Consider the following 23796-nt stretch of genomic DNA (forward strand, 5'->3'; position numbering starts at 1 on the left):
TCAAAGGATTGCTACACCGCCTGTAAACATCCTTATTTCACACAGAATTTGCCACTTCGATTGGATTTAGCTTTCCAGCCAGTCAGACCAATACATTTCTGCAGTGCAGTAGGGTAAACAATGCAACACAGTGATTCTGAGTCTGCAGCTAGACAGACTGAATTAGCAGCACAAGGAAGTCAGAAAATCTCCTGCATTTATCTGGACACAGGGCGAGCTCTGAGACCAGTCATCACAGTTGTTTTTATATATAAAATATGTGTGCACACTGACATATGGTCTAATACATTCATCACTAACCCTCATTTAAGGGACCGACCATCCAAAGTCTATGCTTCACCCAGTAAATGTGCTTTAACTGGGGGTGCCAGGTGCACCCAGGACCGTGCAGTGGCTTGACAGACCACTGGGTGAGGACATGGCTGTAGGTTCAAAATCAATCAAGAGATTACTGTTCCAGCTTGTTCAGTCTTCAGTTCTCCAGACAATCCTTCCCAATCAAGATAACACACAGGTAGGTTGTTTGTTTTTATCGCTCGTAGTGGAGTTTGGACCCACATTACCTGGAATGAAAAGAAGTTAAAAGTAATGTTAATGTTAAGTAAATAAGACCTGGATAAAGTTTGGACTCATGCATCAATCCTCTCTCATTATTTACTATACAACTTGTGTTAGACCTACATTACTCTGCGCTTTCTTGTGATTTTATTTCCTACTACTGTGAAATGAAGAGACATTAAAATAAGAGCAAATTCAGAGTATACGGTGGAGAAAACCACTGGTGAAGTATTTCCAAGCTTTGGCCTGTACCCAGGCCAGCTTCAGTGTAATCACAGGTCTCAGTTGGCACTGAAAAACAGTCTGGACATGACTTGGGTGGGAGGTTTTCCAAAGAGTGAGGAATTAAAAAAAAAAAAGTCAGGTCATCTCATCCATTTGATCCCCACACATATTCTCAGGAGAGGTTTTTTCACATCCAGTTTTAAACATCTCAAGTGCCAATATTTCCACCATTTCCTTTGCAAGAGAAATCCCGAGGCCTCAGGGTCTCTCACTTAAGTAGCATAGTACACTGCCCCAGTTTTTTATCATCTTAGGGTTTTTTCATTGATCACTCATGGATTCCTTCTGCTCCCAGTATCTGTACTTTTCAATGCTTGCACTGCTGTCTGATCTCCTGGACGCAGCAGCATATTTTTTTCAAAGCACTGTACTAAAGTGTGTTTGCATAGGCTTTTGCAAGTAAGGGAGCTCTGCTGCGCTCTGAGCTCAGCAAGGCTTACGTGTCATATAGCCCAGGGCAGTATGTACTGAGAGGGGCTGCCACACGGCATGCAGTCACTCTGAAGAAGGGCAGAACCTCACTCGTGTATTTCTACAGAAGGAAGATCTATGTGTATCTCCCAAGCAGTCGGAGCCAGTGGCCAGTAGAGAGTAGGAACAGGGAAGGAAAACTGCCACAGGTTATGGTGACATGCTACTGAGAAGTCTCAACATTGCTGAGATGAGGGAGCTTTCAACCCAAGCACTGTCTCTGAACTGGGCTTCAAATGAATCATTTTTCATGTCACTCTGTTGCTTGTGGGTATTTGATCAACATTCTCCTCACCTGTAGGTAATGGGGAAGAGAAAAGCTCTCTCCTCTCCGCCTCCTCCTCTCCACCTTCTTCCATACTGCAACTTCTTGATATCCACATGGGAGGCTGCACTGCAAGCCCCCCTCACTTTTGTGGCTGCTCTGTATGCTACTGCCTCCTCCCCACATCTCCTCATGACATTTCATTCTACCTCCTGCCCCCCCCCGACCCATTCTGTATGTTACTACTAAGTTTATCATTACTCCTATCTCCTCACCACCCTGTTCCCCTCCCCGTCTGTGTTACATTCAAGACCCGCATGTTTACTTTCAAAAGTGTCTGTGCTCCTCTGCTTAATCTCAACTCCCAACTCCTTTATTCTTCTCACTTTCTACTCTTGTCTTCTGACCTTTTTCTACAGATCCCGCTACAGTTAGAGCAAACACCCTCCTTGTATGTCCCCAACAACATTTCCCTCTTTCTCTTTAGAAGAGAGGCTGAAAATTCCAGTTACCACCCGTCCATAATCCCACTTTGGCTGAAAAACACCGGTGATAACTAAGCAGCTATTTCTGCAGTATTGCAGGGCCTAGTGTAAATCCCCTTTTTTGTTGCAAGAAGTACCCAAAAGTGAAACATGAAATCCTGCTATTAATTATATGTGTTCTGCAACCAACGCTTACGAGGAGCGAAGGCCGATGTATGGAGAAACTCAGGACGGCAGACCCTCCTGAACGAGCCCACTTTGCTTCTTGCAGAGAACACAAAACAAGAAGCCAGCGCCTTCCAAAGGCACACAACTTTCAGACGCTTGCAGTATTTCCCAGGAACCACACACAGCCGTCAGTGTCTTTGATGATCAGAGTCTGCCCAGCAGCAGCTTAAAATTAACAAGATTCTGGTCAAGTTCAGAGCTGCTGCTGTTGTGTTCCTAAGCGGGCAACAGTGAAATTCAAGACTTGTGTCAGTTTGATGATGTGGTTTTAAGAAAGCCTTGTAAGACAAAGCACAATCTCCACGCAGTGTGCTAGGACAACACCTCAGGGTGTTAATTTGGACACTTAGTTTGGGACATTACTATCTGTAACCCTTGTATTTTCCAGACTCCCAATTCTGACTTGTAGGTATCATTTCCTAGCATGTAAATACCCAGTCAGATTTTCAGACTCTGTCGCAGAACACACTTTCATCACTTCCCTTCCCAGTTCGGATTCTCTTCATCACCATTTGCTCTTACAAGACTGAACCTGACTTTTAACCTGCTTGAATGATGTCTTTCAACTACTCTGTGAGCTACTCGGGGTGTGGATCTGGTCTCTCTATGCATTTGCAGGTGGGATGTGTCTCTGTGGTACTACAGAATTAATAGCGACTTTGGAGGATGTGTGCACAGGCAGGCCCACAGGGCTTAAGTGTGCTGTTTAGTCTTCACAAAAGGTAAGGGCAGCTATTTAAAACCATGAAGCTCTGAATAATTGCATCCCAACCTGACTGCATACCAAGCACATTCTTCCTCCTTCATTTCCACTTCTTACCTCCCTTCTGTCACCCTGAGTATCACAGCATCAGTTTTTATGAGAACTGCCCAAAGATAACTTCAACTTTTAAAACTAAGTCAGTCCTACAGTTACCCAAGAACAAAGTGCCTCCTATTTTTATCTTGAAGCTGGAACTCTATTTCATGCCCATGTTCAAGAATTTTTTATTAAATCCTAATGAAGGATGATGAAGTAGCTGCAGCATCCTTTGTGGTAATTCATTTTCTTCCTCTTTCTCATGAGTCTCCATCTTTCTAATGTGCCCTCTATCATCTCTCTTCACATGCCACTTCGGGACCACTAGACTAGAGAAGCTTTCTCTCAGGAACAGTGATACAATTCAAAAGCAACACACAAGCAGTGATCTTCCTTCAGCCTTTTACAACACCGGGTGGCCTAAGTCTACTTATACCATACCTCAAGAGTTGTGGAGTCTCCCCTTGCCACCATGAACAGGCATTCTCAATTTGCATAAAACAAAAAAACACTTGCATGGACTCCTTGGAAAGACTTATCAGGTCAGGAAGAGCACAGCGGGAAGGGTGGTGTGCTGGACCTCTGTGCCTTCCCTGCACCTGTTCTCAATTCTTCCTTCCCCTTTATTGAAAGAGGTGGCAGCCCTCAGGAAGTAGCAGTGGCAATAAATAAAATCTGCACGTAATAGCATGATAGTGTCTTTGTGGAAATGGTCCAGACCAAGCATCAGACTGGTACAGACCCACTGTGTTAAAAGGAATAGGGACATCCCAGCTGCCCTGACTGTGCAATGCCCCAGAAGGGCGCAGCACCCCACTGTTCAGCTAGAGACATCAATCTCTTTCGTGCCTTAATCTGGGCCTAATTTCATCATGACATTGTGGGAATGGCGGGCTGAATGCTTTAAAACAGCTGACGGTGAGAAACGTAGCGAACCTCTGATACTGTGAAGTGCTGACAAATCAGAGATTACACAATTCCCTACTTCTGTCACTAGAGGGTAGTGCAAGCCCTCTGCAGGTCCATTCCTCTGAAAGGAAATCCCATACATCTCCCCATAGCATGGATTTTGTTTTTCCTGGCTCTGAGGAATGGGGCCCAGCAGCACATACTGTCTGTGCTCAAGACTTAAATTGATTTGGAGAGAGGACCTCTTTAGACCAAGGTTTACTTCTGCCTCCCCAAATGCCGAACACACATCCCGAGATGGGTCTAGTATAGTCTTAAATAACCTCTCCATGCCTTCTTACAGTTCCTCTCTTTTGTGTTCATTTGGCATTTTTGAGTCTCTCCTTCATTCAGCCAGAAATATTTCTAAGAACTTAATCAATTGCTATTGTTGACCTTCCCAATACCTTGCTTTTCTTTTTGGTCTCAGGAGAATGTCTTTCAATGACACATCATGGCAGGCTCAAGGGAATTCAGTCTCTGTATGCCTGCATTTCGCATTCATCAGAGCACAGAATGGTCTCTGGCCAGACAAGTTGAGAAGACATTTTCTCCCTGGAACTAGTTTATTTTCCTGCTGGCGCAGGATGTATTGACACCCATCACAGCTCACAGAGAGGAAGACAACCAGGCTGAATAGTCCACAGATTTACTTCAATCTGACAAAACATCTAAAACGTTGGGAGGTTAGCTGTGAACTCATAAATTGGGAGAAATCTTTATCATTTGTGTCTTCAACCGGATGAAGCCTTGGAAGGACTTAGTGAAAATAACAATCAAAGAAATCTGAGATCTAGTACTCCTCCATAGCTTCTATTTTCACGACCACCTCCCCCATTTCAGAAGGTGACAAAGGAGCAAATTAAAAAGACTTCCACCCTCTCCTCCACTCCTTGCCCCCTCACCTCACCTCAACATAAACACGTTTTCCTCTCTTCTCCACCAGTAACTTGTCACAGTAAATGCACCTGACTAAACCCAAATGACGAAAGGAAGATTTACACTGAAAATCTGTCTGTACCCTGCTAGCCACTACAATAGTGAACACACTGCTGCTGTTTATTAGGGCAGCGCACTTCAAGAACTGCACATGCAACCTGTTTTACAGAAGACGACATTCACTTCCTTTGTCCCATACCTGCTTGCTGAGAAGTATGAGAAAACATTTACATGAGAAGTACCAACTTTACAATAAGACTGCCATTAAATTGCCTTCATCTTAAATTGCCTGTATTATTTGATACAACTTCTACTTTTCTTTGATCCCACTCATTTTAATATAGAGGAAATAACAGGATCTGCTCACAGGTGCCTGTATTGAATATGTTTGCACCAATCAACCAAACTCAGAACAAGGGACACAGAAGCAGAACATGCCGGTAGAAGAGGTTTTACCTGAGATGCCTCCAGTGCTCCGAACACTGGCATGGCCAATGCTGAGACGCTCATATTCCAGTTTCATGTTCCCAAGGTCTTCTCCTGAATGTCCTTCACTGGCAAAAGAATTGGCCTCAATGCTTGAGCCTGGAGACCTTTTGGCCTTGCGACTGAAAAGTCCACTGGCAAAACGTTTTCCTTGCTTTGAATTGGCCTGTGCATCTTCTTTCTTCACATCTCTAATAGACTCTCTGGATTTGGATTTATTTTTCAGGTCCATGTGGAGCCGGGAGAACAGTTTCTGAGGGCTCCGATTCAGCTTGTTCAAGTTCTCCAGAGGTGGATCAATTTCTGGGAACTCTTGCTCCAATGTGACCAAGTCATTCAGAAACTGATTTAACCGTTTCTTTGACTCACTTGTTTCCTCCTTTTCCATGTTCCCCTGATTATCCTGCCTGTGTCGTGAAGCCCAGAGCATCATATCACCACGGGTTGCCCCTGCCACTAAACCATACTTGGGGTTAATGAACTTCCGAGCCACGGTGGAGGAATGAAGGCCTGGCTTCCCAATTCCGAGAAGGAATGGGTTAGCAATACCCAATTCCTTGTAGAAATTAACTTCCTCTGAGATGGCATAGAGCTCACGAAACTCAACGTCAAACATCTCCACGTGCTGTCCTGTCAAGACTAGCAGGATGTTTCTGTCAATGTGGGATGAACTCCATGTGAAGCTAAGAGTAGGAAACAGAACTGACATTAGATTTTTGGGTGCATACTTGATCCAGCGCACTTAACAATATCTAAGACACTACATGGGAATATGTAGCATTGTGCCATTTGCCCATATGTCCTTGCCAAGATGGGTCAGGATAGATACATGAAGCTCTTTATTATTGTTCTTCATTAGGCATGCAGACCAGATCTGGAAGAAAAGGCCCTAAAACTCTAAAGGACAGTTTACCCTTTTAAAAAAGCAATATTGCATTAACAGGAGGAGTCTCCAGACTGAAAACCTCACTGAAGAGAACGGAGCACAGTGGCTGGTGGGGATTCCTTGCAGACCACCACCTGATGCAGTGTGGAACTATCTCTAGCCCACTGAAATGGTCCGCTAGCATATTCCATTCTCTCAGGAGCAGCTCTATGCCACCTTGTTCTGGTTTCAGCTGGGATAGAGTTAATTTTCTTCCTGGTAGCTGGTATAGTGCTGTGTTTTGGATTTAGGATGAGAATAATGTTGACAACACACTGATGTTGTAGTTGTTGCTGAGCAGTGCTTACACTAAGTCAAGGACTTTTCAGCTCCTCATACTGCCCTGCCAGCGAGGAGGCTGGGGGTGCACAAGAAGCTGGGAGGGGACGCAGCCAGGACAGCTGACCCAAACTGGCCAAAGGGATATTCCATACCATATGACATCATGCTGAACAAAAAACTGGGGGGAATTGGCTGGGGTGGGGGTCACAGCCGCTGCTCAGGAGCTAGCTGGGCATTGGTCAGCGGATGGTGAGCAATTCATTGTCCATCACTTATTTTGTATATTCTTTTATCATTATTATTATTTTCCCTTCCTTTTCTGTCCTATTAAATTGTCTTTATCTCAACCACAAGTTTCACCTTTTTTCCAATTCTCTCCCCCATCCCACTGCGGGCAAGTGAGCGAACGACTGTGTGATGTTTGGCTGCCTGCCGGGTAAAACCACGACACACCTTCTCTGTCGTCCCACCCCAATGTCTACAGATGCTACACAGAGTACAGAGGCTGGGATAAGAAAGGGAATGACATGGGAAGAAGATTCTCAAGCCATTCTTTACACAAAGAATGTAGCTTTGCCGAAAGCAAGAGCGACCCACCTGTATGACCCAGTGGCCACCTTTTCACCATCCACCATCAGGAATCGTGATGCCAATGTGCCTCTGATCTTCCCCGCTGGCATGTAGAACCCAACTCCTGTCACAGAACGTATGCGGATATTCTAACAGGGAGGTGAAAAGACAAAATGTCACAATAAATAGGGCAAAGAATTAGATAATTGCCAGCTCCAAGTCTTAACATGTCACTCACATTATCTCACTACTTCTGGGACTACAGCTCATTTTGTATCAGCCACCAGAAATCAGAAGGACTACTGAAAGGAAAGCATAGTGCCGTAAGACCTGTTGTCATCCCCTGTCTATCCAAGTCACTCCCCTCCATCAGTTTATAGCCCAGTCCAATAGGTCAGCATCTTTGTAACCCTGCCTGCTGTCTTTAGCTATTCATCTTAGCCCACTGGCAAGACAATGCTTTCAAAATCAAATAATCCTCCATCTCCAGTCCTGTGCTGTAGCTCAGAAGGCCCAGCCCAGTTCAGGGGAATGAATCAGAGGAAGTTCTGAGTCACGTCTGCACTCTCTGAATCCTGATTCCTATTCCACGGCACTCGTGAGCTCTTCTCCAGACTACGTTAGCAGGACCACAAAACCAAGGAACTTTGCAACACCTGTGCAGTGCAAAGGACAGAGTTACTTGGAGGTAACGTATGAGACAGATCTATATTAGGTTCTTTTTGTGCTTGTGTTCTGATCCCAACAACACATGACTTGACAAAACTGGGCAAATTAGAAGACTGGACAATTTAATTATTACAGAAGAGAGGAGGAAACAGTTCCATTGCTCAAAACATAGATGTTTTCTATCTGTTATAACAAAAGGAGAACCCTGACCTTTATCATTTTGCTAAGAACCGCAAACAGTTACAGTGTCCACTCAGATTCCTCACTGTTCAACAGAGAGTGAAAAAACTCAGAACTTCCCTTGAACAAAAGGAGTAGGGTAAGTGTCTCTGCTTTCAGCAAAGAAGAATTTCGCAAGAAGAGGAAGGAAAAACCTTTCATGAAACGAACAGAAGTAGCTAGAAAAAGATAATACCTCTCCCCAAACCTCCCGTCTCGCACCCTTTGGCCAGCAAACCTACAAGTAATAAACCAAAGCACTACTAGGGACAGAGAAAACACAGATTTAAGGTTACATGATTTTCTACAACAGATGCATGCCTGCACATACTATAAGAACGTATTTGCACACTGGACTGGGTGTTATTCTGCTCATGGGTCCTGGCTGCATGAGGCTGAATTGCCAAACAGGTAAATGTACTGTCTAACATGAAGAAAAACCCCAACAAAAACCAAAAGCATTGACTGTCAGTATAAGTTTAGAGCAAGTTATCTTGTTGCTCTGACACACAAATTTAGACCATTTTCTTCATTCCACCCTCTGTTGCTGTAGGAAGTCTTTAACAAAAAAGCTAAAAGGTATTGTGATCTGGAGTAATAAATCCAGGGTTGGGAGTCAGATAGTCCCAAGTGTAATCACAGTTCTGACACCATTCCCTGTAATGTTCTGGGAAAATCCATTCACTTTTGCCTCATTCTTCCCCCATCTGCAGAGCAGGAGAATCATGAGGATTTGGCTAATGCTGCACAAAGAGCTAAGTCCTGTTATAATAAACCTCACTGACAGCTTAAATATTGATAGGCTATAAAAATCTGCATGCAGGAATAAATGATTATAAGAATGCAGATTTCTTTCAAAAAGCGTTTCCTGAATATAACTCTTACCTTTTGAATCTGCTCCTATTTTCCCCACTAAAATACAGCCGTGGCAGTACAAATTCTGACTAACAGTAACTGATGATACTACTATTTTGCGTTCATTTATTGCTTGATCTGTCTGGAGTCCTGTGTGGGCATTAGCTAATTAATGCTCCCAACACTGCTGAGAGTATTATTATCCTGTTTTAAAGACAAGGAGCCTGAGAGAGAAAAAGATGAAGGGACTTGCCCAAGGCCTAGCAGTGAGTCATATGTGTGGGATGCTGAATGCAGGTTTGGTAGAGCACAGGAGAAAGGGTGCCCTTTCCAGTATTTAGAATAACATTTGTAGTTGGCTGGCTGATCACCTGAAATAATTTTTTTTTCCTTGCTGAGTAAAGCTGGATGTGGGATTTGACAAATCATGGAATATTGACTGCAGGGGTCAAGAAGGACCTCAAGGACCTCTATTCTTCAAATCAGTCAACAGCTCTGACATGTCATGTACCTTTGTGAAGCGAGAAGTATCATCCTGTGTGAGCAGAACATTTCCTAGCATGTAACAAGTGTGGATTTCATTGTGTTTGTATGTTATATCACCTTCTTTTGGTGAAAAGAAAGCACATTTGAATTTCTGCAGTAACTGAGCTACACATAACACTTAGAAAAGCACAGAGGGCATAGAACTAAACAGCCAAACACATAAACCTCCTTGAGCAAAGTAGGCACAGGAGTGCATAAATACATCTTGAAATGCAGAAAACAAGCACAAAGTCATATAAACATCGAGTCACTTAACAGGTTATTTGTATAATGTTTTCTGCCTTGAAGGATCTTGGAGCATTTGTAGACTGATATATCAAGCTGTACAGAGGAGGAACAAGCCTAGGTTCACGTACTGAAGACTACACAACAACAAAAGAGGGAAGACAAATATACATGAGGTGAGATTGCAGCCATTTTGGGGGGGCACTAATGTTACAATAGTAACAAATATTTTGGGTAGAGGACCTGTTAGTCCACCAGATAGAAGTGATCCCTCCAGATCTGTATGCTTGCAGAAGCCTGCTTAAGGTTTGTCATATCCTGGCTTATGGAAGCTGCAGTCTGCATTAAATTTCCACATTTTCTTTACACAGGCTTGCACCACTCCTCATCACAAGCAGTGACTAACATCTCCCTGGCAGCAACTTAATACGGACTGGTAACACTCAAGCCTGACAGAGCATCCTAATACAAACAGTGAAGGAATCAGTCTTTCTTGCTTTACTGTGACGCACGTTTAAACCCCACCCTGCATCCACAGAAAGTTAAATTAGACCCAGTTTAGAAAGTTAGTAATAGGTTGTGTTGTGACTGACATTTAGTTGTCCCTTGACAGACCTGGGCAGCAGTCGAGTGGGGTCGAGTAGGGCGAGATACACAAGACAGACCCTAAAGGCAAGCATTGCAAGTACTTCCACCAGGGAAGCCTGTGTGTACCTTCCCTCTCAGAACAACCACTGGTATATATATTGCAAAGCAAGCAGGGATCTTTATTTCAAGTTGGGATGGATGGCATGAATGACCTCTATAAATTAACAGATGTAAAACAGATAAATGAGAGGCAACAGAGAAAAGCAGTAGCTGATAAATGACAGTGACTCAACAGTCCCTTACATTGACTGTGTTTTTCAAAATGTAGACATCCCCTTTCTCCTGTCCCTGGAAAAATCAGATCCCTTCAGTCAATAGCATCTGCTGGGGTAGCTGTTGTCCTCTGTTCTCTTATAATACTGAGCACAAGGCTGAGGGGGAGGCCCCAGATGCCCGTTATTTTCCACTCTAAAATCCTAGATGGAGGTTTCACAGAAGGGGGAAAGAGGAAGAGAGATACGGGATTCATGTGGACAGGACCACAGTAACAACAGACAAGGAATCTTTCTTATTCATGGCCTGCAAGGTTCTCATTTCTGGTGATCAGACCTCTAGGTCAGAGGGATGGGTGGTAGGTGCTCATCTTACACAGGGACACAAAAGCAGCCACAATCTGGAAGTAGCCACCAAGTAATGTGTTTGCCCTGAACAGTTTTGGAAAAGGTATGCTTGTTGACAACATAGTAAAACTTGCAGGTATTCAAGGAGAATAGGATGGAATGCAGCTAGCTGGACCTGGCCTGCCAAGGTCATTACTGGCTATTATTTATTTGGGTCTTTGCAAAGGACAGCCTGTAAGCCCCCATTTTTGAAAGTTCACAAGCAACCTAGAAGAATTGTCTAACAGATAATTAAAAAAACAAGCACTGCATCACATCACATTCGGCTTCTCACTTACTTGAGTTAGGATTGGATGAGGAAAGCTCAGAGGTAAAGACATGAAATACTGAAATGAAATTCCAAAAATTTCTTAGGCAGAAACTTTTAAGAATTCCTGGATTGAGGAGAGGAGCTCCTTACATGTTGGGAAAACGAATGTGAAAATTATCATGAAGGTGAACTTCCTGCAGATAACTCATTCTCTGGGCTTGCTTGGAGCTCTAGGCGAACTCCCTGTCTTTGAGCAGGAGTGTCTGTTACTGGCGTTTTCATTAGCAGAAGCATGGGGAGGAAAAGAACTCATCTAAAAACTGGTGAGAACACTCACCCTCAGGTCAACAAAAAGAGGACTTTTTGTGGGGCTATGAATTTTATATCTATGAGAACTTTGCTTCATTGTGATCTCAAAAGAACACTCGTGTCAAACATAACAGAAGTCTGGCAAACCACGTCCCGTAGGCTCAGGAAGCCATATGACTCATATGCACAAGACATGCTCTTGCTAACATCCCAGGATGAATGTACCGATGGTTGAATTTAAATGCATTTCTAGTGATCTCTGGCCTTCAGAAAAAAAACGAGTTTTTCTCATTTCATGCTTGGAGTCAATAAAGAACTTTTTGTCTTTGGAGAGTGAGGTACTGTCTTCCTACGGCAGTTTCCCTCTTGTGAGACTGTCAGCAGATCATGATACCTTGCCATCTCAAAATAGCCAGGAATTTTGTGAAAACGCCCAGCCCTGTATGTAGACAAAGGGCAAAATCCAGTGTTAACAGTAAATCTCCCGGTATTAGGACCGTGGAAGTATTCACTCTGCATTGGATGAACAGAGCAATGGAAACAAAAGGGCAGGAATCACAGAGCAATCTGAGCATCTGGTGATGACAGAAGACAGAATAAGCATCCTGACCCTGCAACAATGACAGCCCATCGTAGTGTGTCATCTCTCTCTCTTTCCCTGGGATCAGAACTTGCCTCTAAACCTCAAAGTTACATCCCACATTGCTGCAACTTTCTGAGAAAAAGCCATCCTAAATCTTGCACAAGCATTCCAAAGGAAAGGTGGGAAGAAGGGCAGGAGGGAAGAGTATGCAATTCCTTTGCTGACAAACTGTGGCCCTCTGATGAAAATCTTTTAGAAGAAAGCAAAATGGTTACACAAAAAGACAGTGTAAAGAGAGAATGTTTTCCCTGTCACTGAAAATCTGTAGAAGAAACTCAGACATCAAAGCAGATGTCAGAAGAAAGATATGTTATAAATAAGAAATGGCTGAATGAGAGAGTTAACTGCACTAGAGTTTCTCATTCTTCCTTAGAAATTCCAACATCCTTGTCCCACAATGCAGGACAAAATGATTCTGCCTGAACAAGACTAGAGGCCCAGCTTGCTTTCTTGCTTTAAATCTAGGTCTTCAACACTAAAAGTTCAAAGTAACCCTAGACACGTTACATCAATGAGATTGGGGTGGGGGAAGTTCTCAAGGGGAAGCCTTAACCTTGCTCGAGACAACTTGGGTATCTAAAGCCTGCTGTTGGGGGAATCATTATATGATGATTTCTGCCATAGTGACCCAAGCAGCAGCATGGATACATCCAAGGCAGCCTTGGGCAGGACACTAAGAGGCCATCTTCTTTGAGAGGCAAATGACCTGTTTCCCCTTACAGGAAGACTCTTCCCAGTCCTTCCATAGCACCATTGGCAGGACTAAACTGCACTGACCTTAACAAGATTAACTAAAGCCTTTTTAGCCATACTGGAAAAGGAATACAACCACCTTAAGGGGAATTTAACATACAGTATGAGACAGCTGGGAAAAGAGGGGAAAAAGTTGAAGGACAGCACTCTGTGGGCTGGAGCTCTGCAGAATAGTGAACAACTAGGTCAAAGAAGGATGTTAAGAAGTTCTCAGCGGACCTCCTTCAGCTCAGCTTGTATTTTGACTTTTTTTAGCTGAAGGAGTCTAATGAAAAACATAGCAAGGGCTGCTGTGAGAGAAGGGAAGCCCAGAAGGGACACAGAAGAGTTTTGTCCTGCTTTTGATGGCATCAATTCGAACTCTGCCTCTTTGGAAAAGGTGACCTTGTAATGCTGCAGGACCTAGTCATTGCTATAGAATGCCACTGTGATGACTGGTTTTGGAGTGTAAAGTCTGTGTAGATACCTATGGAGAAAGAGGTAAGAAGGAAGAGCAGAAGGGGACCTCTTACTGTTTAAAGACAGAGAAGGCAGACAAAAAGGAACTCACCTCTCCAATAGCATTGCAACTTCTTCTAAAATGTAGGGTATCTTTTCATTCACTCTATCCAGGAGTTAAAATATGCAGTACTGAAGTCATCATTCCTGCACATGATGACATGGTGAGAAAAGTACTGGAAAACAGGTACCAGAGCAAATGGAACTACTGCTGTGATTTCACAGTTTTGTACCAAAGAGACTCAAGCGTAGGCCACGGAATACCCCTGAAGCTTGAAACAGGTCTATTATAGTGATGTCTGTGTCTTGCTTTCAAAGACACCAGAGGAAAGAAACTTCCATCTCTGTTTTGGAGAAAGATGAGAAAGCTGCTCGGCTGGATGTCTTTTTTGATGAAGTCGTCCAGAAACTCAGAGCAGAGTGGTAGTTCACAGGAGCACTGTTCAGATATATGCAAGTCATTTTCTCCAGATTTAAGATGGTTCTCCTAAAATGATTAATATGAGCCTCTATAACCTTCAGAGCTTTTTGAGTTTTGGTTGTGTTTTTTTTTAAACTATTAATTGAGTGTTTATGGAAGCTCTGCCCTTCCTCCAGGCAAAAAGGCACTTTTTTTTTTCCCCCACTGCTCAGCAGAACAGTTGGATCACATGAGGTGCGAGTCTTGCACCCCGTAGATTGTTTCCAACCTAGCAACTTTTTCAGTATTTGGAACAAGTCTGTAGTAGTGACAGTGACTAAAAAACATGAAAAAAGCAAAGAACGCAATACTAACTATAAACACACGAAGGATTTCAGTCTGTATGTAACGGAATTGTTTGCAAACAGAGAAGGACTTGTGGGTAATGTGACGGTTGGAGGCCGTCTTGGGCATAGCGATCACGAAATGCTAGAGTTTTCGATTCTTGGAGAAGTAAGGAGGGGGGTCAGCAGAACTGCTGCCTTGGACTTCCGGAGGGCAGACTTTGGCCTGTTTAGGAGACTGGTTGACAGAGTCCCTTGGGAGGCTGTCCTGAAGGGCAAAGGAGTCCAAGAAGACTGGACATTCTTCAAGAAGGAAATCTTAAAGGCACAGGAGCAGGCCGTCCCCATATGCCGAAAGACAAGCTGGTGGGGAAGAAGACTGGCCTGGCTGAACAGAGAGCTTTGGCTGGAACTCAGGAAAAAAAGGAGAGTGTATGACCTTTGGAAGAAGGGGCAGGCAACTCAGGAGGACTACAAGGATGTCGTGAGGTTATGCAGGGAGAAAATTAGAAGGGCCAAAGCCCAGCTAGAACTTCATCTGGCTACTGCCGTAAAAGACAATAAAAAATGTTTCTAGAAATGCATCAGCAACAAAAGGAGGGCTAAGGAGAATCTCCATCCTTTATTGGATGCGGGGGAAACATAGTGACAAAGGATGAGGAAAAGGCTGAGGTACTTAAGGCCTTCTTTGCCTCAGTCTTTAATAGTAAGACCAGCTGTCCTTTGGGTACCCAGCCCCCTGAGCTGGAAAACAGGGACAGGGAGCAGAATGAAGCCCCCATAATCCAAGGGGAGATGGTTAGCGACCTGCTACACCACTTGGACACACACAAGTCTATGGGGCCAGGTGGGATCCACCCAAAGGTACTGAGGGAGCTGGCGGAAGTGATCACCAAGCCACTTCCAATCCTTTATCAGCAGTCCTGGCTAACCAGGGAGGTCCCAGATGACTGGAAGTTAGCAAATGTAATGCCCATCTACAAGAAGGGCTGGAAAGAGGGTCCGGGGAACTACAGGCTTGTCAGCCTGACCTCAGTGCCAGGGAAGGTTATGGAGCAGATCATCCTGAGTGCCACCACGTGGCACATATGGGACAACCAGGTGATCAGGCCCAGTCAGCATGGGTTTATGAAAGGCAGGTCCTGCTTGACTAACCTGATCTCCTTCTATGACAAGGTGACCCGCTTACTGGATGAGGGAAAGGCTGTGGATGTTGTATACCTAGGTTTTAGTAAGGCCTTTGACACCATTTCCCACAGCATTCTCCTGGAGAAACTGGCTGCTCATGGTTTGGATGGGCATACTCTTCACCGGGTAAAAAACTGGCTGGATGGGCGGGCCCAAAGAGTTGTGGTGAATGGAGTTCAATCCAGCTGGCGGCCGGTCACAAGTGGTGTTCCCCAGGGCTCTGTACTGGGGCCAGTTCTGTTTAATATCTTTATCAACGATCTGGACGAAGGGATCGAGTGCACCCTCAGTAACTTTGCAGACAACACCAAGCTGGGCGGGAGTGTTGATCTGCTCGAGGGTAGGAAGGCTCTGCAGAAGGACCTGGACAGGCTGGATCGATGGGCCGAGGCCAACTGTATGAGGTTCAACAAGGCCAAATGCTGGGTCCTGCACAACAACCCCATGCAACACTACAGGCTTGGGGAAGAGTGGCTGGAAAGCTGCCCGGAGGAAAATGACCTGGGGGTGTTGGGTCAACAGCCGGCTGAATATGAGCCGGCAGTGTGCTCAGGTGGCCAAGAAGGCCAACGGCATCCTAGCCTGTATCAGAAATAGTGTGGCCAGCAGGAGCAGGGAAGTGATTGTGTCCCTGTACTCGGCACTGGTGAGGCCGCACCTCAACTACTGCGTTCAGTTTTGGGCCCCTCACTACAAGAAGGACATTGAGGTGCTGGAACGTGTCCAAAGAAGGGCAACAACACTGGTGAAGGGTCTAGAGCACAAGTCTTATGAGGAGCGGCTGACGGAACTGGGACTGTTTAGCCTGGAGAAAAGAAGGCTCAGCGGATACTTTACCGCTCTCTACAACTACCTGGAAGGAGGTTGTAACGAGGTGGGTGTTGGTCTCTTCTCCCAAGTAGCAAGCGATAGGACAAGAGGAAATGGCCTCAAGTTGTACCGTTGATTGTTTGATTATCCAATAGATTGGATATTAGGAAAAATTTCTTCACCGAAAGGGTTGTCAAGCATTGGAACAGGCTGCCCAGGGAAGTGGTGGAGTCACCATCCCTGGAGGTATTTGAAAGATGTGTAGATGAGGTGCTTAGGGTCATGGTTTAGTGGTGGACTTGACAGTGTTAGGTTAATGGTTGGACTCGACCATCTTAAAGGTCTTTTCCCACCTAAATGATTCTATGATTCTGTGAATGAGATCCTACTGAGGCTGCTTCTGCCAGCCAAACTTGGCTGACTACTCTGCTGTACTGCATGCACTATAAGAAGGCACACTCTGATGTTCTCAGGCAAGGGAGGACTACAAGCTCATTCACTCCCAGATGAACATTGCTGGATAGAGAAGTCTTGATTTCACAGAGTGTATGTGTCCTATAACTGGGATCCAGAGCTACTCCGAACTCTAGTTTGAATCCTTGCATAGGAGACCCACAGGAATTTCCTCAGACAATTTTCTTCCCAAACAGGAATTTTTAGGTCACAAGAGCCAAGAAACTACATAGACCCCTGTCTCAGGTGAAAGGCAAAAACTCCAAATCTTTCCTTTCTCTTTCCTTCTGTATTAGAAAGCCACTCTCTTATCCCTCTATGTTCCATCAACCTCTGTCTAAACGCTGTGATGTGACTTGTAAGAGATGTGTTTGCCTGTCCAAGTGAGTTCCAAGATTCACTACAACTGAAAAAGGCCACTGACCTGCAGGAGAAAATGGTTCGGTATTGAATATCTTACCCGGATCTGCAAGTCACTGAGGTCAAGGCATCTGCACATTTCCAGGAAGAGCTTCACACCCTCCTCATCTAGGATTATATAGACTGGGATCCAGCGCTTATATGCTGCATCAACAATATCGCGGAAGATGTCCCGGTCTGTAAATTCATCCATGACCACTGCAATAATCTGGAAACAAGAAGACAGTAGACAGACAACTGAATAAAATATTAGGAACTGAAAGGGATGCCCATCACACTGTTGCAAAATAAAGAAGAGCACTGATACCAGAATATGGAGGAGGAGGATATAGGAGAGACAAAAGTACAGGGATGTACATGCCCAAGCACTACCAATAATCTTGTAATTTTCTGGCTTGGCTCCTGCTGCGCTTTGGAAGGAACTTAATAAATGTCTTTGAGAGTTCTTCTTCTAGGGAAAGATGACTTATTTCAGCAGCCTAAGGAATGCCAAAGCCAAATACCTAGTTTCTCCTCTGTATTGTGAAACTTCCGTTGCCTCTGTAAGGATCCACTTAAACAAAGAACACTGAAAACAGATTCAAAAAGAAGAGTGAAGAACACAGCTCTAACACTTAATCAGAAGGTGGGTAATGGAAGAATGAATGTGCAGAGGAATCAGGGCCTGAATGGTGCATAGTGCAGACACAAAAATTTTATTTTGCTTTTTTCCCCAATTCCCTGTGAGAAGTCTGCTCTCAGGGCTGGCTTCGCGAGCAATGTCTTATGGAGCTCAAACGTAAACACCTCATATTTGTCAGGAAGGGACTGGAGTGTGTGTTCAAGATTTGGAGGCAAAATGATCATTTCCTCTCTTCACATGTACATTTTTTCTAGTATAAAACTAATCCCTCTTTCCAGGCATAGATTTTACATAAAAACAAAAGGTTGCACAGACATGACAGACAAGCCTGAACATTCATAGGATGCGTAACAACAAAACCAAGGTGGTTATGGGCAATTTTAATGCAGATCTTACATGTTTTGTCTTTCTCTCCCTTTCTATATCTTTTACACCATTAGAAATACCAATTCACTTTCTGCCTGAAAGACTTATTCTCCCCAACATTTGAAAGACGATGAATGAAGGAAACTACTGTTTTCCTAATCCCGCTGGGAAACATCAACTTGCCAGGTCAGAGCTCTCATGCGGACAGTATGCTGGGAATTTTATTTCCCAGGTGCTGGGGTCACAGTGACGAGCCAAGCTGCGCTGGGCTCGGCACATACAGGTGTGAATGGAATTGAAGACTGGATCGAACAGTAGGATATTCTTCAGTTGAAGTTTGGAAGAGGTGCGGCTCAAGTTGCGGGAGCCCCCTATGGAAGGGGGAACAATTCTCACCAGAGACGTCTTTCCTTTGAAAAATGCTCTTGAACAAACTGTTTTTGGGAAAGTGATACCACAGTAAATGTTCCCTACTGTGTTTGGTGAGTCTCTGCTTGTACGGCCAACAACAACCAACACATCTGTTCCATCAGGCTCCTTCTGTCAACAGTGCTTACATAAGCTTTTCTTTAGAAAAAGAAAAAAAAAAGACCATTGTGTTTATGCTCATCATTAACATGTAGGTTCCTGATACAGGTGAACTATGGTGGAGCCACATTATAAACCAATAGTAAATCCTTCGATAACTTCTGCTAGGCAGAACTGGATTTCAGGTCCTGCCTTGGTTCTCACTTCCCAGCACAAAGCAGCAAAATGCAGGGAATGTTACTAGAACCTCTGAAAATTAAAATACAGTGAACTTGTGCCACTTTATTCCTGAACAACTTCATATACAGGCAGATTCTAATTAAAGGCATGAAGAGTTCATGCATTAATTCAGGCCTGTTATGCTCCTTCTCCCCTCCACACGCTGTGGTATGGATGTAGTTATTTAGGAGCAAGGATGCCAGATAATATTCATTTGAAGTAAGACCATCCACACAGGGAATTGATGAAGAATAGATAACAGACATGTGAGTTTGTTTTCTTTCCATCCCCTCCATTTGCAATGAGTCCAATGACTGCAGAGATTACACCACGTCCTGGACAGACCATGAATTGTTAGTACTGGCCTTGCAATATGAAGGGATGCTTCCCTCCAGGCTTCGGGGCCCTGGGTGAGTTACGGCTTCTTTGCAAGACTGTGGACTAAAGCCATGAAAACTGCAGTCCTGTATGAAAAGCAGATGAGCTGCTTTGCAGACGGCACTTCTAAGCCAGCAAAATGTGAGAGGGGCAACCCCACTGTTGGTATGTTAGTCTTCCCAAACCCCTGCCACAGCTGGTGATCTGTCAAGATTACCTAGGAGCGTTCCCAAATACAGCAAGTCAGAGCATGAGTGTCTGCAAGAGGTTTTCCCCATTCCTCTACCTATCCTATGGATAACAACTTATCTATAGGGCCCATAGGTGTGCCTAGCTCTTCATAGGTATTTACAGATTGGCAAGCATTAACTTGCCAATCTCATTGCGGCAAGGTAGCTTAATTAACGTATGTTTGTAAAACACTGATGATAAGCCACCCACAGACATGTGCCACATATTACTAGTATCTGTTTAGACCCCCCACCCCAGCAAAAATCCAAAACAATCAAAACCCACACTCATCTGCTGAATGAAAAGCTGCTACCTGGAGATTTTTTTTGCCAGGGCCAGCTCAGCTGAACACAATAGGCATAGTTATCTACGAAAAGGACCATTAAACACTCAAATGGCTGTTAAACATGAAACCACCTTTGGGCTGGGAGGGGCACAGTTCATCCAGTCAGTGAAAAAATAAAAATCTACAAAGGAATTAATTACTTCTAGGTGCCAGGCACAGCTATCGAAAAGAGCAAAGTTTCCCAATCCTTGCACAGTCTGTAGAGGCATTTGCAGCAGCGCAAAGAGGATGTGAAGTCGCACTAAAGCGGAGTGTACGCATTTTGCAGCTTCTGGCTCTTCTAAATGATTGATCAGACCAGTCACTGAACAGGATTTCGGGATGTGCACGTATTTCTGTGAGCAGGGTGCTGAGGAGATCACCTGCTGGATTAATGCCTCTCTGGAAAGTTTTCTGTGTTTCCCAGGAAGTTTGGTTTTAACAAGTCTGCAAAGGTTGTGTGTATAGTGTGTGCTGGGGGGGAGCGGGTGGAGGAGGAAATAGCTGCTGAATTAGAAAGCAGAAAAAACAGAAAGCAGCAAAACTAAGAGCAGGAATGAAGCGTCTTATGCTGTTATATCCCCTTTCCCCAGCTCTGAGAGGGATCATTTCCTGAGGGGTCTTCTCTGGAAACTTCACCCAGACCTAGAAAAACCTCATCATTGCCCCCTGCCTATTCAACGCAAGCTCCTGTAGTGTCACAGCTGGTTTGTTTTCTTGTCAGAGGTGCCCTGTCACCACTAACAGTCCTTTCCAGCCAAAGATAAACAGGAGGAACAGCCGCATATTATCTGGACTCTGGCTGCTTGCAGTCCAGGCTTGGATGGTGTTGAGACCACAAAAAATAAACCCCAAAACCACCACCCCATAAACAAACTCGCTGCCCTGTGTTTAACTAGGGATACCTGCACGTACAGGAGGGGTGGCTGGCACAGCATCACGACCTATCTTCCCCTGAGCCAATGAATCACGAAAAGCAAAATGCGGATATAAAAACCCAATTTGGGGGGGGTGCAGGGGGTCTAACCCCATCATGGGCATCAGCTTTGACAAACCACAACGTGACCGGCAACGAACTGCAGGGAAAGCCCTGCCTGGTGGACGCCGACCAGTCGGAGGGCCAACGCGCTCCTCCCGCTTTGGCGGGGGCCAGCGAGGAAAGCTCGGCCATGGCGGGCTCTCGCCTCCCTTCCAGCCCACGCAGTCCCCAGCCCAGGCCCTCTGCCCAGGTGCCCTCGGCCCAGGCGCGAAGGCGGGCAGGGGTGGCCCGTCGAGGGCGCCCGCTTCGTGTGGCGGCCGGGCCCTACCTTCTGCGCCTGCTGGATCATCTCCCGCACCACCTCCTTCAGGTGGGGCGCGCTCTCCTCCTTGCGGGGGTGCGTGAAGAGGGCCACCCGGCTGATGCCCCGGTAGAAGGTCTTGTCGGTCCAACCCAAGTCCAGCGGGGGCACCTCGGTGTCCGAGCACTCGGGCCAGTAGGCCAGCGAAAGGGTCTCGCCGCCGGGCCCCCGTGCCACCTTGCCGCCCTCCCGGGGGTCGTCGTAGCCCCGCCAGCCGCCCCGCAGGGCCTGCAGCTCCCGGCTGGAGAGAAAGTCACGGAGCTGCTCCTTCCTCAGCGCCTCCCGGTAGGCCGCCTCGCCCCGGGTCACCAGCGCCTCCAGGGCCCGGCGCTGCTCCTCGCTGTAGTAGAAGCGGGCCTGGGCCTCCGTCACCTTCTCGTTGACGTGCGACTCGTCCAGCAGGAGCACCTGGGACTCCGCCATGCTGCCGGCACCCGCAGCGCCGGCCGGCCGGGAGGCTGCGGAAGGAGGGAAAGACAGAGCCGGCACCGCCTCACCTGGCCTGCCCGAGCCCGCCCCGACGGGTGGAGCGGCCGCGCCGCCCTGCGCCGGCCCCTCACGCTCCGCTGGCTGCCTGGGGACACGGCTGTCCCCTCTGTTCTACCCCTCTCCCAGACCCCGCACCTGTCGCTGGCCCCCGGGGGACAGGGGTGGCCGTACCTCCGGCAGGGCCAGGACCAGGGTCCCTGACCGCAGCGCTTGGAGGAGAGCCAGGCCTGGGCCGCGGGCGGATTTTGGGGTGCAAATGCAAAAGCCTATTTAAGAGGTTTTTTTCCCCTTTTTCAGACGTGGCAGCCACCTGAGGGGATGCTCATGGGGAACGGGGGGAGGCGAGTGGGGCCAGGGGCACGGGCAGAGCACCATGGTGGCTGCAAGCCATGGTCTGTCGGCCACAGCTGGCTGTGAGCCGGCCCTCTCCAAATCCACTCAGAGAGCAGCAGTAGCAGCTCAGCGACTCTCGAAAAGCAGGAGGTGGGTACCTTGTTTACAGATGGGAAGATGGCAGACCGATTTGCCCGAGGCCGCCCAACAGGCTGATGTCGGAGCTGGGAATAAAACCCGCCCTGCTCCTAGTCTCTGGCTGGGAGCGTGAATAAATACCCCCAGCCCGACACACGCGTCCCAGCCGAGAGACTAGGGGCTGTAATGTTAAATTATGATTTTTGTGTGATATGCGATAGTTGCTGGGGGCCCTAATCAAGATTGAGGCCCCATTGCGGTTTGCAGTGCGTACACAAAGGATAAAAAGCAGTGCTTCCCCCCTGCAGTCCAGGGACAGAGTTGGCAGGGATGAGCAAGCAAATGGGGATAAAGGCAAGGCAGTGATGAAATATAAACGTTCAGAGGCATTTGCAGCGCTTTACATATGTGATTAGCCCTAAGTGCTCACATGCACAAAAAAATGTAGGGACAGAGCTGCTGGAGCTGCTCTTTGTCTCCTCTCTATAACCAATTGCCTGCACTCAGTGTGAGTTAGCTTAAAAATCCAAAGATGAGGTAGGGCACTGGAGCTCATCCTGTGCTGTTCCTCTCCTTTAGGTAGAAGGGAGAATTTTAGTATTCCATCAATAGCTTTTCCTAGCATGAAATGCACTTAAAATTTGAAATTGCACTTTGCAGAGGTCTATTTCTCTGCCTATCAAGTCCCCTTTAAAAATTAATTTCAATATAGGTTCTTTTAGCCTGATTTCCAATGGAAATGAGGCTTACGTGGTCATGGTGTCTGCATCTGTCTGCCTGTCTGTCCATCTCTCTAATAACTTTTGAACCCACTGGCTGATTTTGAACAAGTTTGACAGAAGCATAATTACATCCCTACAGTTTTTGTGAAAATAAATGGCCTGATGATAGCAAAAAGAGACCCTATCACAGTCCCCGACAGGGAAAGTTACAACATGGGTTCACGCCTTACTGGATTTCAGATATTCCATAAAAGTGAAAACACTAATAAGTGCCTGATCTGTATGAAAAGCTTCAAATGAAGTTTATGCCATCTTAGACACCCTAGTCAATCAACCACAATAGACAAATACACAGGAGATGCGGCTTTGTTAGTTCCAGTGCTCACTAAACTACTTGTTGGGTTTTTTTTCTGTACCAGAGGCTGCCATCAGCTCTGCTATTTCATGTGTAGCTAAATAAAATCTCTTTAATCCTAGGTGCTCTATTCATTTGTAGCTGCACAATGTAATCCTTTGTGTTCAGCTAAGGCTCCCACATGAAAGCAACAGTAGGTTCACAAATGTATGTTTAGTTTTATATTTAAAAGCAAGCGAACGTTGCCCACATCCAAGTAAAAGCAGCAGAGATTTTTCAGTTTGTTGTGATGAAATGTTTAGCCCCCATCTCTCACTCTACAAGACAAAGTGTTGTCTGTGTGTTGATATGATAAATAGGGGCAAGGAGCTGTGCAAAGCTGAGAGAGACCCTTTGCCAATGCATGCATGTTTCCCGTCCACCCTCCCCGTTCTCGCAGCAATGCATTCCAACGAAGCGTATTTCCTATATGGAGTTTTTATAAGGTCTGATGATTCAGTCCCTTTTGATATACCCTGACCCCTCTGGCTGACAGCCTCACCTCAAAGACTGGTAAAAAGGGCTGTGCAAACAAACTGCCCTCTCCATCACAGAGGTAACCCAACCCTTCGGGACTGGAGAAGAAGAAACGTGGCAGGCAGGGTGGGGGGAAATACTTG

At 45.8% G+C, this 23796-nt stretch overlaps 1 protein-coding gene across 1 annotated transcript; it reads right to left on the reverse strand.

Moving 5' to 3' along the window:
* Window positions 1-441: 441 nt before the first annotated feature.
* Window positions 442-21523, reverse strand: FAM83F (family with sequence similarity 83 member F). Its single transcript, XM_075159633.1, has 5 exons — window positions 21068-21523; window positions 17132-17299; window positions 7269-7390; window positions 5435-6147; window positions 442-563 (listed from the first exon to the last, which is right to left on the reverse strand). Exons 1-5 carry the CDS (start codon window positions 21521-21523, stop codon window positions 499-501), a joined length of 1524 nt encoding a protein of 507 aa, XP_075015734.1. The 3' UTR covers window positions 442-498.
* Window positions 21524-23796: the final 2273 nt, after the last annotated feature.

The sequence above is a fragment of the Calonectris borealis genome, chromosome 1 (assembly GCF_964195595.1).
Source record: "Calonectris borealis chromosome 1, bCalBor7.hap1.2, whole genome shotgun sequence".
Classification (NCBI taxonomy): Eukaryota; Metazoa; Chordata; class Aves; order Procellariiformes; family Procellariidae; genus Calonectris; species Calonectris borealis.

What these genes read in the sequence shown, in the direction of transcription:
- FAM83F (XM_075159633.1), bottom strand. Translation starts at nt 21,523, where the DNA reads ATGGCGGAGTCCCAGGTGCTCCTGCTGGACGAGTCGCACGTCAACGAG. An exon ending in TCAGTGACTTGCAGATCCGG is followed by an intron (nt 7,391 to 17,131) that starts GTAAGATATTCA and finishes CCTCCCTGTTAG; the next exon opens with AATATCCGCATACGTTCTGT. An exon ending in GTGGCCACTGGGTCATACAG is followed by an intron (nt 6,148 to 7,268) that starts GTGGGTCGCTCT and finishes TCCTACTCTTAG; the next exon opens with CTTCACATGGAGTTCATCCC.